Genomic DNA, 16,429 nt, shown 5'->3' on the forward strand with positions numbered 1-16,429 from the left:
TGCTCTGGGGTGGGGAGAAGGAAGGGATCTTGCCTGGTTTTGATTCTTGCAGCCATTTTCTCTGCCTTCAGTTTATAGCTTCCTGTTTTGGCCGCCTCAGCAACAGCAACATATTTAATATTTTGCTTTCCTGCCTTATTTGATAAATAAGGTGAACAGCTTTTTTTTTTCCTTTCTTTCATAAGGGGTAACCCATGCTTAGCATTCCATGTGAGCTTGAAGTGAGCATGGTGGCTTAGTGGCCGTATCCAGCATCAGCAAACTCACCGAATTGTACTAATTAAGAATGTTGTTTTAATACCGTCTATGTGTGTGTTTTTGTGTGTCTGTTTGTACGTCTTTATATAAATATGAAAGTTCGTCTGTTAAACTGGATGTACTTTTTGTTATTTTAAATAAAGTTTGCCCTACCTTTGTCTTTTTTTTTTTATTCCTCTACCACAGGATAGCTACAGCTCTCAGGGTATTTCTCAGCCCCCCACCCCCAGCAACCTGCCAGTCCCCTCCCCAATGTCCCCCAGCTCTGCTAGCATCTCCTCATTTCATGGAGATGAGAGCGATAGCATTAGCAGCCCGGGCTGGCCCAAGACTCCATCAAGCCCTGTAAGTGGCTCTGATTTTTTGTTTTTTATTTTTTTGGTGGTTTTTGGATAATTAAGTAATTCTACTTTAATGCTTGCTTATTTATTTGTTTTATAAGACTTTTTCTTCAATAATTTATCCATAAAAGGGGTTTCTTTATAATTGTATTAGTAACAAAATGAGCAAAGTTGATGTGTATCATAGAATTGGGTCTCTGTCGATGAAACCGCTGCTGTGAACAAGCACCTACAAGCACGAGGTTGTGTTACGGGTCCAAACTGCTCCCCATGGGGACCGTTCAAATACCGAGTCCATGTGCACTTAGCACAGTTAAAACAAGTCCTTCCTCATTTACGTGGGAACTATGAACAGTCATGGAGTAAATGGCAAGTTTGGCCTTCAGCAAGTTTGTTGTATCTGAAACATCTTATTTCAAAACTGCCTGCCTGAGAATATAAGCATTACGCTCAGGGCACGGCTTAGATGTATGTCAGCCCTGCTCCCACCCCCTGTCGGCATCAGCAGAGAAGTGGTGGGAATGCTGGTGCATGAGACTCTGGGAACTACGCTTAGATGACTGGTGTGTGCCTACGCTAGAGTCGGTGAGACGAAGACTTCATATCCTGCAAAAGACTGCTGAGAATCCTGAAACTAGGTGTTGGTTTCCATATGATACATAAAAAACAAAAATTATAACGTGTATGTAAGGGGATTTTTTAGCCTTTATGTTCTTATGCCCGTAGAGTCTTTGTTTTCCTTCTAAAGAAATTAATTCTGTGCCATTAAAAAAAAAAGAATGGCACTGTAGTAACCTTTATTTTACATTCATATAAGGACTCAAAAGATCTTTGTAAAAAAAAACCTTAACATGCAATTACTCACCAGGAAGGCTTAATTAACACGCTAATTTTTGTAAGAGGGTGGATTGGAGAGCACAGCTCAGTACAGGGAGTGGGAGAAGGTAACCAGGACCTGGCAACCTCGTCAGCGCCCGAAAGGAGGCTGCGCTCAGCATCCACTCGCCGGTTCACGCGGATGGGCTGGAGGTCGGAAGAGCTGGTTGCAGCAGATGCTTGTAGAATTCATACCGAGCTCTGGTCTAACCAGCGTTTTCCTTTCCAGAGGAAGAAAGGGTAGATGTTCGCTGGTACCTTCTCTGTAGACAACCCAGATGAATGAGAAGTCGCGCGGGGGGCTGTGCAGAACTGCGGGGCGGAGGGTGCCGCTCCTTCCTGCTGATGTCTGTTATTGGCTTTGAGTCTCAGAAGGCAGCCAACATGGAGGGTGTTTCCCCATAATCGACCCTGGTTTTTGTTTGTTTGTTTTAATTGTAAGAAAAGTATTTTTAGATCAGTAACACTCTCACATTAACAGGTAGAATTCAAATTAAAACTTTCCAAAATCATTTGTATGTTGGCTCAGAGGGGAAAATTTCAGAGGCTGAAATCTTTAAAACCTTAAGATAATAATTAAGACCAATAATTGATTAAAAACAAAGACTACTGATAGACTATGTTTAAAAATTCCACCTTGCTGATTTCTGAATTATAAAGAAGGGTTGAGGTATTTATTGTAGTTCTAACTTATAAGTTGCATACACCCACTTTCTACATAAATTCAAGAAAAAAGCAAACTGAAATGTTAACCTCATTTTCCGATTATAATGCATTGTACTTAAAATTGCATATCACTTTCCTCTTTTTTCTAAATATTTCCATGTACATTATCTCTTCCTGTGCCATAGACATTTTGAGAATTTACAAACCACTTCTGGCTCCGGGGGTCAGTGAGGACGGAGAGGCTGCAGCTCGGGGGAGGGGATGGTTAGATGCTCGCTGTGGGTGAGAAAGCCCCTTTCCTGAGTGAGACGCTAATTCAAGAAAGACCGAAGGAGCTTGAAAGGAAGGACCTCAGACTGTGTCTGCTGTCACGTCACTGCTGCTGTGTGCAGTTTAGGAGTCTCCTCCTGCTGAGAGAGACTTCGGTTTGTGCCTAGCGTTGCTCTCACCAGTGTCCCTGATGAAGTCCGTCTAGTACAGTGGTTCTCAACCTTCTGGCCCTTTAAATACAGTTCCTCATGTTGTGACCCAACCATAAAATTATTTTCGTTGCTACTTCATAACTGTAATGTTGCTACTGTTATGAATCGTCATGTAAATATCTGATATGCAGGATGGTCTTAGGCAACCCCTGTGAAAGGGTCGTTCGACCGCCAAAGGGGTCGCGACCCACAGGTTGAGAACCGCTGGTCTAGTAGCAGGCCCGGCGCGGACTGAACAGTAAAGACGCTCTGTGCTTTGACAGTGTGTGGGACCAACACTGTTGTCACAAAATATTGCACAATAAAAATAAACATTTGCACATCCACATACTACAGGCATATGGTAAAGCCTGCGGAATGTGCATCTGCCCGGAGACGAGGAAAATGTACTTGGAGACTTAAGTTCTAGGCGAGGAGAACATGGGCGGCACTGGAGCGATGTCGTGCTGTGGTTTCCCGCCAATCCCCACGCGGGCTGGCCTCCGGCAGCTCCGTGTGCTGGGACAGGTTCCCTCCGGGAAGGCCAGCCCCTCTGCAGAGCTCACTGGCCGTGGGAAGGTGCCTAATGACGTTATCCAAAAGCCACACCACAGCCAGGTCTGAGCAGACGAGGTCTGCGGGCCTCGTGATGAAGTCTGTACTCTTTCCTGAGGCTGTTGTTTCTCTCCGTGTCCTTTTTCTCTGGCCGGACACCCGAACTCTCACTTTGGAAGCAGACCCCGAGGCCAGGAGAGGGGATGCTGAGTGTGGGCACGGTCCCGTCTCAGCTTCCGGTCTTACTAGGTAGTGTCCAATTCCCGGAGCACCTTGCTCACGAAATCCGCTTTTTAGGATGTTTTAATCAGCTGGTAATTCTTATTGGGATGGTGCCAGGCTTCTTGGACCTTTCTTGTCATGTGAGTGTTCATTCATAGATATGCCAAGTGCCCTCAGTGCAGCCACAGTTGGTGCCTCCAGGTCAGCAGGACCCTGCCTTGTGGACTCCATGTCCAGTCGGGAGAGTAGAGGCAGACAGATGCTCCGTGCAGGGGGAAGCTTTTACTCACTGTGTCACCAGGCGCACAAGGCAAAGCCTGCAGTGAGGGGCAGGCACTGGGGTCGTCCTAGCACCTGGCACATGAACCCAGCCTAACCACTAGCTTTTTTTTTTCTTTTCTCACCTGACGATATTTTTCTATTGATTTTAAGAGAGAGGGAAAGACAGAGAAACATTGATGTGAGAGAAACAGGTCGATTGGTTGCCTCCTGCACGCGCCCCAACCAGGGCCCGGGCCAGAGAGGAGCCTGCAACGAGGTGCTTGCCCTTGACTGGAATCAAACCCAGGACCCTTCAGTTCACAGGCCGATGCTCTATCCACTGAGCCAAACTGGCTCGGGCTAACTTTTCATTCAGGTGCATGTGCCTACATTATAGCACCGTGAAAATGCTTTTCTGAAGCTTTAAAAACTGAGAAATAAAGTGATTGTATTAAGAATTATGATCTTCAGTACATTTTTCTAATTTTAAGGGAACAAATTGAGATATGCAGACATTAAACTTAAGTTTATTTAACAAAGCAAGGTAAGAAAAGTTAAACTATGCATCGTCAAGCTAATTGTAGGCCTGTTTCCGGTCCGGATGACCCACTCCTTTCATTGCCCGGGTCCTGAGTGGCTTCTCCCGGGGCAGAGAGGGCGGACCAGCACGGCAGTTCAGTCTTAGATTCTGGGTGTGCAGAGCTACTCGAGTGATTTCACATCAAAAAGATTGCTTTTATTTCTCTTATCCTGAATCGAATCTGAAACATTTTTAGTTTTTTTACAGATAAAGTGCAAGAGGGAGGTTGGTTTTATGTTAATTGATTTTAGGTGAGAATGCTTTTCCTCATGTCCTTATTTCAAATTATCTTTTATTTTAAAACACTGGATCCGTGTTTTTAGAATATTTCCCAAAAATCGAAAGACTTTGACACTAGGATTTAGAACCCTCCGACACCTGCCCCGTTGATGACAGGGCTCCTGGGATGCCATAGTGTGCGAAAGCGGCATCAAACGTTAGAGCCGAGTTGTTCCTTGTCAAGCACTCCTTGGCTATAAGCACAGGAAAGTACATTTTAAAGACAGTGTCTATCGCGTGTGCTCCATAGCGCAGTGTGTACAAGGCTAACAGACATCCTAGGAATGTGTGCGTACAGTTTTCAGCACTTCTCTAAAGTAATTTTAAGTGGCTGGCCGTTAGCTTCAGCATTGATGTAAATTCTAAAAGATCACTATGTTTTATCCTGCCACTCCACATTTTTTATTTGCATCAACTCTGTCACCCACTTCTGTATATTTGATGTAAAGATTTCGTGCCTCAATAATTCTAAAGCTGGAGGCTTTAAATTTCAGTGAAAACAGCTTGTTAATTAAAGGAAAAGCTGCCACTCGGCAGCTCTGTTGGTTTCCTCCAACATCCTTGCTCGGGTCCTACTTTTATTGGGGACCATGTTGCTAAACAGTCACATCAAACCTCAATGTCAATCATGTTATTCAACCCCCCAAATTTCAGCAATGTGTTTGAAATTATGTTAGGCTAAGTTTCATGCAGAAGAGATAAGAAAATCCCCATCTAAACAAAGACTCTGTTGCAAACGATAACCTAGTAAACAAACATGAATAAATGAAGTCGGTTACTGTTCCAAGGAGATCTTTATAGGGAAATTAGAAGCGATTCTGTACAGCAACCCCCAGAGTTGCAAATATTACAAGTACATGAATATTGTTACAAATATAGAGACATAAAAGGAAGGGAACTGTTGGGCTGTTTAGGACTGAAAGTATCCCTTTCCCGGGTCACGGAGCAGATGGTGGCTTCAGGTGTGCAGAAATGGCAGCTTTTGACATTTCAGTATCAAGTATAGTTAGAAAAATAATAGACCGAGAATTAGAGCATCGGCCTGAACCATGTGGGCATTAAGCACATATGTGTAAAAGTAAGCAGATATTTGCCTATACATACCCCAGGAGTATGAAAAAGCACGTATCTGTGATGAAGGCCTGGTTACTTAAGGAAGCTAACAGCCCTTCACCAGGCGGAGAAGCTCGAGCATCTTTGTGGGGAGCTGATACAGGGTTAAGCGCTCCCCACACATCTTCAGCGGGGAAGCGGTCGCCGCGGGGCGTGCTGGGGCCTCAGCCAGGAGCCTGTAAAGCTCTCGACAGGCCTGGGGCCCACACCCTGGTCCTGTGATCCGTGACCTACCTCTTATTTCCCACAAGTTCCACGTGTTTGCTCTTCCTCCATATGATTTAGAGTTTTAATGAAGACACACATTAGCCATTCTTATTTTGACAAGGAAAGTGCAGCTCATGTTTTTGGGACTCTATAAATACATGTGAAATTTAAATTCATTGTGATCGTTCTGTGAGTTAACACCCTCTTATTTTTAAAAATGACGATGGTGTCATTGGAATCTTGCCTTCTGGGATTCAACGCTTATATCAGTAAAGTAAAAGAGGTTTTTTTTTAAGTATATAACGGGGGAGGGTTCGGGCCTTTATTTAAAATCAAAGTAAATTCTTCATTAAGAAATGTATAGTTTGTGCCTGAACTAGTAGCCTTCATTCCTAGTTGTTGTGTGATAGCAGTAGTTTTTAAAATGTATTCTCTTTTTGTACCTGGTAGCTCATTACTTTTTCTCACCTTCTTCCCTGACCCTCTGCCCACCCTTTCCCCAAATGCTCCTTCTGGCCCCAGAAGTCCAGCTCATCCACCACCACTGGGGAGAAGATCACAAAGGTGTATGAGCTGGGGAGCGAGCCTGAGAGGAAGCTGTGGGTCGACCGCTACCTGACCTTCATGGAGGAGAGAGGCTCCCCTGTCTCCAGCCTGCCCGCCGTGGGCAAGAAGCCGCTGGACCTGTTCCGGCTCTATGTCTGCGTCAAAGAGATCGGAGGTTTGGCCCAGGTGAGTTGAATGAGTGAGTGAATGAGTGAAGAGGGAGGCATTCTGGATAAGCTCTCACCACAACCTTCTTTGACTATATAGACTTGGGTTGTTTTCTCACGGAGAAAAAGCTTCTCTTGTGAACCCATGCAGGGAGAGCATCGGGACTGGGGACCCTGGCTTCACAGCCAGCTCGCAGTGTGACCCCCACACACACCCCAGGCATTTATGTGGACCTCAGTCCTTATCTGTACAGTGAGACATTTGGGCTAGATTTTTCTTTAGGATCCTGACGGCCGTGGAGTTCTGTGGGATCTGCCAGGATTTCATAGTAAATATTCCAGAAAAGTCTTGTGAATGACCAAATGAATTGTCTGAATCAGGTATAAATCAAGTTCACTGTTTGAGTTGTCCAGAGCAATTTATCAAGGAAACGAAGCCATAAGACCATGTCCCTGTCACTGGTCCCCTGGCTGGGACTGGAGGGAGCAGGTGGTTCCAGGGGCAGAGCTTCAGGAGGTGCTTGTTTTCAGGGGTGCAGGTGCCTGCCTGGGGCTGCCCTCTTCAGGGCTCCCTGCCTGCTGGGTACAGGCCTCACGCTGAAGGTTGCCTTTGTCCTAAGTCCCTATCAATGCAGAGGTCACCAGTCCCAAAGGAGACTTGAGGAAACTAACAAAATGAAGTGCCGTGGTGGTGTGGCCCTGGACTCCGAGGGCAGCTGCTCCCCATCACCAGTGGCTCGCAGGCCTAGCTCTGCATTTGAGTCACCTGGGCAGCTTTTCACATCTGTCAACACCTGGGCCCCACCCAGAGCAGTGAAGGGTGCGCCTGTGGGCCCGGTGGTCTACGCAGGTGGCCCAGGTGGCACAGGTCACAAACTATCCAAGGGCACGTCACCTAACCCACGAGTCTCACCTGGTCCCAGTGCTGCACACGGGGGGTGGGGGGGTGCAGGAGAGGCCTTTGTTCTGCCTGGGGTGCCCCTTCCCATGCACAGGGCCCTGAGGACTGCAACTGAAACAGCTTGGGGCGCGGCCCTGCGTGATCACGTGGTAAATCACACCACGTCGGCCAGGGGAGAATCAAGATGCACATCCCCTCTGCACTGAGACCCCTGGCCTCTCCCTCTGACCCTAAACCTCCCGCACGGATGTTTTAGTCCCCAGGATACTAAGCAGTTGGGGTCACCACCATAGCAGTGTAGTTTGTCTGGACCTCACTCTGACTAGCTGTGTGCGCTAGGGTTGGTCTGCCGGCGAGACTGCTGGCCTGGCTAATAGGGTGCTTGGATGTAGCTGTGACTCAGTGGTGCGCGCTTGGCATTGGCCACTCACACCCATCTTCATCTCTGCCTGGTGACCATCAGAGGTGCTTGGAGCAGCTGCAGCCACACAGCTCAGCTCAACGCCTCGCTTCTCAGGGAGCCCCAGGCAGCCCTCTGCCGAGTTTCTGCAGCAATCCACGGCCTGCCTGCTGCCGGCCGGCATTAAGCACCAAGAGTAGCATTAGGCACTTCCGTGAGCGTGTGCGGTTTATCATGCACCATTTAGTACTAAGTAAATGGATATAAAGAGCTTTGTGAGAAAGTTTGAATCCAAAAATTTAACATTTCATTACAAACCACTTGTGCCCTTAACCCTTACCCAAGCTCTGGAATCCAGGACGCACGTGAAGGCAGAATAATCCCTTGTATTTGCAGGTCTTCATGTTTCATTCTTGTGTTTAAACCTTCCATAACTCTGTTCCCCAGTGGGAATCAAAAGGTGGCAATAAAGCCTAAAATCCTACATAACACTGCGGGATTGTTTTTTCTCTTCTGTTTTTGCAACTGTCTTCTCTCCTGCCTGAGAGGAAGGGAGCCCTGGGGGTCCCACCTGCTCCTGCCCTTCAGGAGCCCCAGCTGCCTGTCCGGAGGCCGGCTGGCGGGTCACAGGGCTGCCAGGTCCCATGGCTGGTGCCGGGCATTTAAGTTGGGGTGATTTGGTCAGGGCCTTGTTGACCTTTGCACCCAGTGTTGTCTTTGCCCAACCCCACAAGACAGCCTCGTGAGAGGGTGGACGCGCAGGGTTCAGAGGCCCATCTTTCTGGGAGCTTGTTGGAAGGGAACACCGTTTTTCTTATCAAGGCTGAAACACTTCACTTACAAAATAGTTCTGTTGCTGCTTTTCAAATGGGTTTTAGATACCTTTTTAAAAATTTTCACTAGAGGTGAGACGGGGCCGAGTGTGCGCGAGAGTGCGTTTGCTCAGACCCATCCCTGGCCGCCCGCTGGCTCTGGAGGAGGGCGAGGCATCGGGGGGGCCCAGGCAGCAAAGTCTGGACAAGCGATGCTTTTCATGTCCCCACCAGCAGGTTCCTTAATGGCTTCATAACTGAATGCTGCCTTTGCTCTACGGAGTGGGAGTAACGAGCATTAGCTAAAGAGGCAAATGGAAAAAGTAAACCAGGACATTAAGTGCTTTTTTTTTTGTCTCCCAGCTTTAAACAAGCCACTTTGCTGCAAACCAATGATCCTGCCGTTTGGGTGTTTTTTTTTGCCAGGTTAATAAAAACAAGAAGTGGCGTGAGCTGGCAACCAACCTAAATGTTGGCACTTCGAGCAGTGCAGCGAGCTCCTTGAAAAAGCAGTACATCCAGTACCTGTTTGCCTTTGAGTGCAAGATCGAGCGCGGGGAGGAGCCGCCGCCAGAAGTCTTCAGCACCGGGGAGACCAAGAAGCAGCCCAAGCTGCAGCCGCCATCTCCTGGTGAGTGCGGGCGTCGCAGCCGCTGCCGGCAGAGGCGGAGGCGGAGGGGCGGGCCGCCGGGGACGCGAGCCTTTGTTCTGTGGGCTCCAGTGCGCCCCCGCTGGCAGTGTTCGGGGAACCGAGGAAACGGCCTGGTGTCCCGTCTGGTCGCACTTTGAAGGCCCCGCTCCTTAGCTTTGCCTTTTAGTCAAATAGACTGGAGCTCTGAGCTGTCTGCCTTTATTCCTCAGACAGGTGTTTTTAAATCAGTGGTTCTCAACCTTCCTAATGCCGCGACCCTTTAATACAGTTCCTCATGTTGTGGTGACCCCCAATTTCATTGTTACAAATTGAACATAATTAAAGCATAGTGATTAATCACAAAAACAATATGTAATTATATATGTGTTTTCCGATGGTCTTAGGCGACCCCTGTGAAAGGATCGTTCGACCCCCAAAGGGGTCGCGACCCACAGGTTGAGAACCACTGTTTTAAATAGTCCACCTCACTGTCAAAACGACTCCCCCAGGGAGCCGCGCTGGCAGTCTGCACCCCGGAAAGTCCCCCTGCAGTTTGACAGGCAGCTCACAGCTCAGCCTCAGGCCGGCAGTTAGCCAAATGGGACCTGGACATTGTGTTTCGGGCCACGGGGCAGCCAGTTAGCTTCGACTGCGGTCCGGAGTGTTAGGAACGATGGCTGGTCACCTGAGTTCTCACACGAAAATCCAAGTTGGTTCCTGCCTGTCTCCTGTCTCCTCTCACCTGACGGCGACCCCGCGTTCCTTCAGCTCCTGCCAGCCCTCATTCTGCCTGTTAGACAGCTTGCTTGACTCTGAAACCATTGTATTCGATAAACACGGTATGAGGGGTGAGAAGAAACTTGCGTCATCCTGTCCTGGGTGGCGGCCTCTCTGAAGTTCAGCAGCACTGTCCCCGCGTCTGGTTCCGCCACATCCGGCCCTGGGGTGGCCATTCCTTACCGTCTGCCCTGCACACGCGGGCTGAGCGTCCTGCGCTTCCTGTCGCACAGCTCGCTCTGGGCTGAAATCCACGCCTTATCATTTAGTCTCATATCAGACTCAGGACACAGAGATTGTTTTAAATCCATAAGAAAACTAAGGCACATACGTCTAAGGAACTGACCCAGAGTCACAGTGACAGTGAGGAAAGGGCCCAGCACGCCCTGCCTGCGCCGGTATGTGAAGCACCTTTGTAATGGGGAGCGTTGACACCTAGAAGATGGTATCTGTGAACGAGAAAAGAAGTGGTTTCTCTTCATTTAGCTGCTCCTGGGTGGCAGAGCTGACACCTGCAGGCGCTAGGCCGGGGCCTTGCGTAAATGCTTGTATTGAACACACCTGGTTTCGATCTGCTGAGGACCAGCAGAAAGCCTCCTCTCTGACCCCAGCCTTTGCCAGTGACGTTGTGCCTGAAAAACTGGAACCTAATTTTAAAAATCTCCCCACATTGTATTCACAGAGTAAAACAAGCTGCCTGTGAACAGCTCTGACACTAGATTTCCAAAATAAAAACCCAGTGGGGTGTAGGAGCCGAAGAGGCGACGTCTGCAAAGATCTGAAGGTGCATTTTATTCGCCAGGAAAGAGCTGGTGCAGTGAATGGTCTGCACTTTCGTGTGGAGAATAGTCCTCCCGGCGCCCGCTGGGCAGGTCCCTCCGAAAGTGCGCCTTGCCTTTTCCTCTTTCTAAACTGCAGTGTTTATGGCAGCGCTATCGTTCTACCTGCACAAAGAGCTTGGATTGCAGACGTGCTTCTGACAATCTGTCCTCCTCAGTGGCCAGATGGAGCTGAGCCTGTGGGGCAGGCAGCAGTGGGGAGCGCTTCCTCCATGCGGTCGGCGGGGTCTGGAGGGCAGGCGTGGGGTACGCAGGGCCCACCCGTCATCTCAGGTGATCTGTGCACTACTCAGCAAGACAGACAGACAGGCGCAGGGACGGGTCCCTGAGGTGGTGACTCCCCTCAGTCCGTGGCCAGAGCCAGGCGCTTCCTAGCACCCCTGGGTCTGTCCTCTCGGATTCTGGGACTGTCACCGAGGAACTCGTCTCTGAAACATTTTTACTGTCAAGAAGGAAAAAAATTGTCAACAATTTGCCTCGTCAGGGTCTCACATAGTATAACATTTCCAAAAACTAAATTTCAGCCAAAATGTGTGTCTTTGAGGTCAGTTTTTCCCATGGGCACATAATTGTAGTTGACTCCTTACCTGCATATCCAGGCAAACGTAAGTTAAAAGATTCCTACAAAACATTCTAGATCAGTGATGGCGAACCTTTTGAGCTCGGCGTGTCAGCATTTTGAAAAACCCTAACTTAACTCTGGTGCCGTGTCACATATAGAAATTTTTTGATATTTGCAACCATAGTAAAACAGACTTATATTTTTGATATTTATTTTATATATTTAAATGCCATTTAACAAAGAAAAATCAACCAAAAAAATGAGTTCACGTGTCACCTCTGACACGCGTGTCATAGGTTCGCCATCACTGTTCTAGATTATTTGTTTAAATCGGGAGGGGAACCTTTTTTTTATCAAGGGCCATTTGGATGTTTATGTCATTCGCAGGCCATACAAAATTATCAACTTAAAAATTAGCCTGCTCTATTTGGTCAAACATTTAATTAACTCACCCCTAAGGCCTTGGCAGGGCCAGGTCAAATGATTTCTCGGACCTGCGGGCTAGGGTTCCCCACCCCTGGTTTAAATCCTCACTAAACCAGCTTAAATCCTAGATCATTGGCTGTATTGTAAGAGCGCTCTAAGTCAGCGGTTGCCAACCAGTGGTCCGTGAGGTCTGAAAGGTTGGCGACCGCTGGTTTAAGGAAACCTTTGGAGCAGTGGTCACCAACCGGTGGTCCGCGGGCCACTGGTGGTCCGTGAGGTCTGAAAGGTTGGCAACTGCTGCTCTAAGTCATCCATCTGTATTCATTTTGATTTGATGTGGCTGTACGGGTCTGAAATTCAGTGCTATCAGCCCTGCAGGTGTCACCCCTCAGGCCTCTGGGGCCATCGGGATCTCCACTGTGGACAGGCCTGTGGTTCCCGGAGAGATCGGGTCACCCCAGTCTTGCAGCCCCTGGGGCGAGTCAGCTGAGAAGGCCCCGAGTGAAACCGGGCCAAGGCCTGGTACAGGGGCATCTCTCCGGCCCAGTGGGGCTCTCGTTATAATAAAACTATAAAAGCTGTGGGCTTCTGATGAGCAGTCACAGCAGTTTCCTACCCAGCTGGCCAGGGCGGCCTGGGAACCAGCGGGGGAGGGACGGGCAGGGCCTGCGTGGGGGAGCAGGGAGGGCGGGGCACGGAAGCTCCACATTCAATTAGTGAGTCTGTAACCAAAAACCCATCCATCTTTGCTGGCAGGTGGCTGACTGCGTTTCTATTATTAGCTGACAGGTGATGTCACAAAACCTGTCATGGGTCCAACTAGGGAATCCTCAGTGGAAGATAAATGAGAAAGGGGCTCGGGTTATAAACAGCAGTGCCCTCTGGGTGACCTCTAGTCACTGCAGGCCTGGGACAGATCAGCTCTTCTTCCTTCTCCCCACCCTACTTCCCGAAACCCCAGCCAGAAGTAGGGCACCGGGTTCGTGCTGTGTAAATTATCTTCCCAGCCAGGAGTCTGGCTGTACAGTCTGAAGTGTGTGAATGTACTTAACCTTCAATAACCTTTCCATTGTTTACTTTCGAGTATACATTTGTAGCTTCTGGCAAAAGGTAGGGACATCCTAGAGAGCGAGCCAGCCTCTATTAATGGAGCTTCAAGAGGTTGCATTCATTTTTTTTTCCTGAAAGCAAAGGAAGAAACTCTGGCAAGAGGGAAGAACTTTCCCTTTTTTATGAGCTGTAAATGTGAATACTTGTAAATAAGGGTCATTCTGAAATCTCAGCCTGTGAGCCATGTTTCCGAGGAAGTGTGCAGGCTGCGAGCAGCCCGCTCCTCCATGGAGAACACCAGGCATCGCTCCTGCCAGCTCTTGTCTGTAGGGTTAGCCTATATGTTTATAAAGACTGCTTTTTCTCTCATCACATTTTTAAATATGCATTTCTAGGGTTTCACCAAAATCTGGCTTATAAGCATGAGTTAGTAAGTTTGTATTTTTAAGATGTCTACATCTAAAAAGATACATTACAAGGAAGTCTTCCCGCGTCTCTGAGAACTTCCCAGAGTCACACTAGTCCTGGGCACCCAGGGAAGACATTGCACAGAACACAGCCTGTTGGCTGTCACCAGTACTCACCCCCGACCAGGTGGGACCTGGACAGACCTGGTCTTGCTGGGGATGGCCATGCTCACAGCTGGGAATGGCCCCGTTCACACCTGGGCATGGCCCTGCTCACAGCTGGGCATGGCTGTGCTCACACCTAGGGAAGGCCGTGCTCACACCTAAGCATGGCTGTACTCACACCTGGGCATGGCCCTGCTCACAGCTGGGCATGGCTGTGCTCACACCTAGGGAAGGCCGTGCTCACACCTAAGCATGGCTGTACTCACAGCTGGGCATGGCCCTGCTCACACCTGGGCATGGCTGTGCTCACACCTAGGGAAGGCCCTGCTCACACCTGGGCATGGCTGTGCTCACATGGCTGGGGCTGGCTGAGTAGGAGTGACAGACCCGTCGCCTTTATAGCACACTCGCTAGTGACCAGTTTAACTCTGTTTCCTCTAAAGTACAACAAGGATGGTGGTCGCTCATGAGCCTTGGGCGCTGCACAGGAAAGGAACTGTAGATGTAGCATGTACCAGCAGCCAGGAATCCGCCATGTGTGACAGTTCTGAAAGTGTTCGTTGTAGACTGCACAAGGGCAGAGATGTTTGTCTTTTCTTGTCAGTTTGATGCACGGGTGGAACTCAGGGATGGAAAAGAGCCTGCAATAGAGTGAGCCCATTGTTTATTCAATAAATGATTAGTAAATGAAACCAATATCTATGATCAATGATAAAGCAGAAGCTCTTAAAATATTGTTTTTCCTATAAGGTGAGGTTAATATTTTCAAGACTCCTTGCTTAAATTTTTAAAAGATCTACTCAGTTCTAAGCTATTCCTATAATGTAATTATAGTTAAAGCCAAGCCTTATAAACTCCGATAATGACATTAATGAATTCCAACCCAGTATTGTGTTGTGTAGTCACAAATCTAATTTCATAGCTCCAAAAATCACTGCTAATGACAGAGCATAGATACTTGTAGACATTTAGAAGGCATCGAAATACGAAAAAGGCCCGTTGTTATTTTGTGTCATTGCTTTTCAACTTAAACTTTCTTAAGTTAAAAAGTAAGACCAGAACTAATTTTTCTAATTTTTTTAAAACAGCACAATAGTCCATCAAATTGATATACCAAAATTTTCATCCCATTATTCCTTATTCTCAGACATTTAAATTATCTACATTATAAACAACACTGAAATAAACACTTTTCTGCCTAAAACTTCCTTTACATTGATTATTTTCTTGGTATTATTACCCAGGAAAGTCATTACCTGGTCAAAAGTATAACTGTTTTATGGCTCACAAATAAAGTATGTTTCCAGAGTTAAACTTTTCACTACAAATAATGTGTAAGAAAAAAAAATTGTAATGGTGTATGGTCAAGGATATTAACTAGATTTACTGTGGTGATCATTTTGCAATAGTTACAAATGTCAAAATTATTACATTGTACTCCTAAGAATATTAGAATATGTCCATTATACCTCTATAAAAAAATAGAAGAGTGACTAATTTTACTCAGGCCTGACCAGCAATGGGTATTGTTGTCTTTTTTTTTTTTTAATAACTAGCAAGGATGATCTTACTTTGATAACCTTGTTTTTTCCCCATTTTCTCTTGGCACCTACCACTATCAGCTAATTCAGGATCCTTGCAAGGTCCACAGACCCCCCAATCAACTGGCAGTAATTCGATGGCCGAAGTTCCAGGTGACCTGAAGCCACCTACTCCGGCCTCCACCCCTCATGGACAGATGACCCCAATGCAAGGTGGAAGGTATGTTAAAGAACTGTGAGCATGCAGAATCAGACTTGCCTATCTTCATTTTCTGCAGCAAACCTCATAGAGGACACAGATGGTGTTCCCTAGTGAGTTGTTAAATGTTGACTGCTACTAGTTTTAGTGGTAATTTATTTGGATAGTTTTTACATTTACTGATTTCAAGAGTAGCTTGTTTTCTGAATACGTGTTTGGAGGTAACGCTTCCTGCTCTGACATTAAGCTTTCATTTCTCCCATCCGCTCAGAAGCAGTACAGTCAGTGTGCACGACCCATTCTCAGACGCGGGCGACTCATCGTTCCCAAAACGGAACTCCATGACTCCGAGCACCCCGTACCAGCAGGGCATGAGCATGCCTGACGTGATGGGCAGGGTGCCCTATGAGCCCAACAAGGACCCCTTTGGCGGAATGAGAAAAGGTAGGTGCAGAGGCGCCTCTGCATGGCGTGGTCGCGGAGCCTCCTCTCTGCCGTCTCACCACCATTCCCTCGTGCATTCGACAGAGTTCAGCCCCAGCTCCCGTTTACTGAGTTTCTGGCCTTGGAGAAAGTACTTGGCATCTCTGTGCTTCATTTCCTCACCTAGAAATTGATATTACTAGGACCTGCATACAGGGTGCCATGAGTATGATGGGAGTAATGCACATACAGGCCACAGAAGAAGGACTGGCACAGGAAGCAAGCGTGCTCTGAATGCCACCAGGCATGGGCGTGGTGGTGGGCACGGGGCCTGGGCTGGGCACGGGGCTGGGTGCTAGGGGGATGGGCAGACCAGGACCAGCTCCTCATGGAAAAGCACGTTAAACCACAAACTGTATTTTATATGGTGTAACTTTCAGATTTATCTGTTACATAAAGCAAGACAATCTATACTTTTTCCTTTCAAGCTTCAGAGCTGCCTAATCCAAGTAAAGATTTTGCAGAACTTGCAATAAATCCATAAACTCGGAAATTCAAAGGCTTTGTGAACGTTGGAGGTAGCTATTTTTCTTAGTGGTGTGCGATGTTAGAAAGAACATTTTGTTAGTGCTGTTGGTGGTGGTTTCACATTTTAGACTGAAAATGTGACCATAATAACATGGAAAAATAATTAGTAGTATTTGGAATCTGGCTTCAAAAGTTATTATGAACTTCCTACCGACATGCTGTTAGACCGCGAGATT

At 47.6% G+C, this 16,429-nt stretch overlaps 1 protein-coding gene across 1 annotated transcript in view; it reads left to right on the forward strand.

Moving 5' to 3' along the window:
• The window catches only part of ARID1B (AT-rich interaction domain 1B), a 305,167-nt gene that overhangs the window by 275,321 nt on the left and 13,417 nt on the right, over window positions 1-16,429 (forward strand). Inside the window, 5 exon segments of the mRNA XM_023758177.1 lie at window positions 445-603; window positions 6,342-6,551; window positions 9,072-9,276; window positions 15,125-15,263; window positions 15,514-15,686. Of these exon segments, the coding sequence (XP_023613945.1) occupies window positions 445-603; window positions 6,342-6,551; window positions 9,072-9,276; window positions 15,125-15,263; window positions 15,514-15,686 (886 nt within the window).

This window comes from Myotis lucifugus, unplaced genomic scaffold (assembly GCF_000147115.1).
Source record: "Myotis lucifugus unplaced genomic scaffold, Myoluc2.0 scaffold_125, whole genome shotgun sequence".
Lineage (NCBI taxonomy): Eukaryota > Metazoa > Chordata > Mammalia > Chiroptera > Vespertilionidae > Myotis > Myotis lucifugus.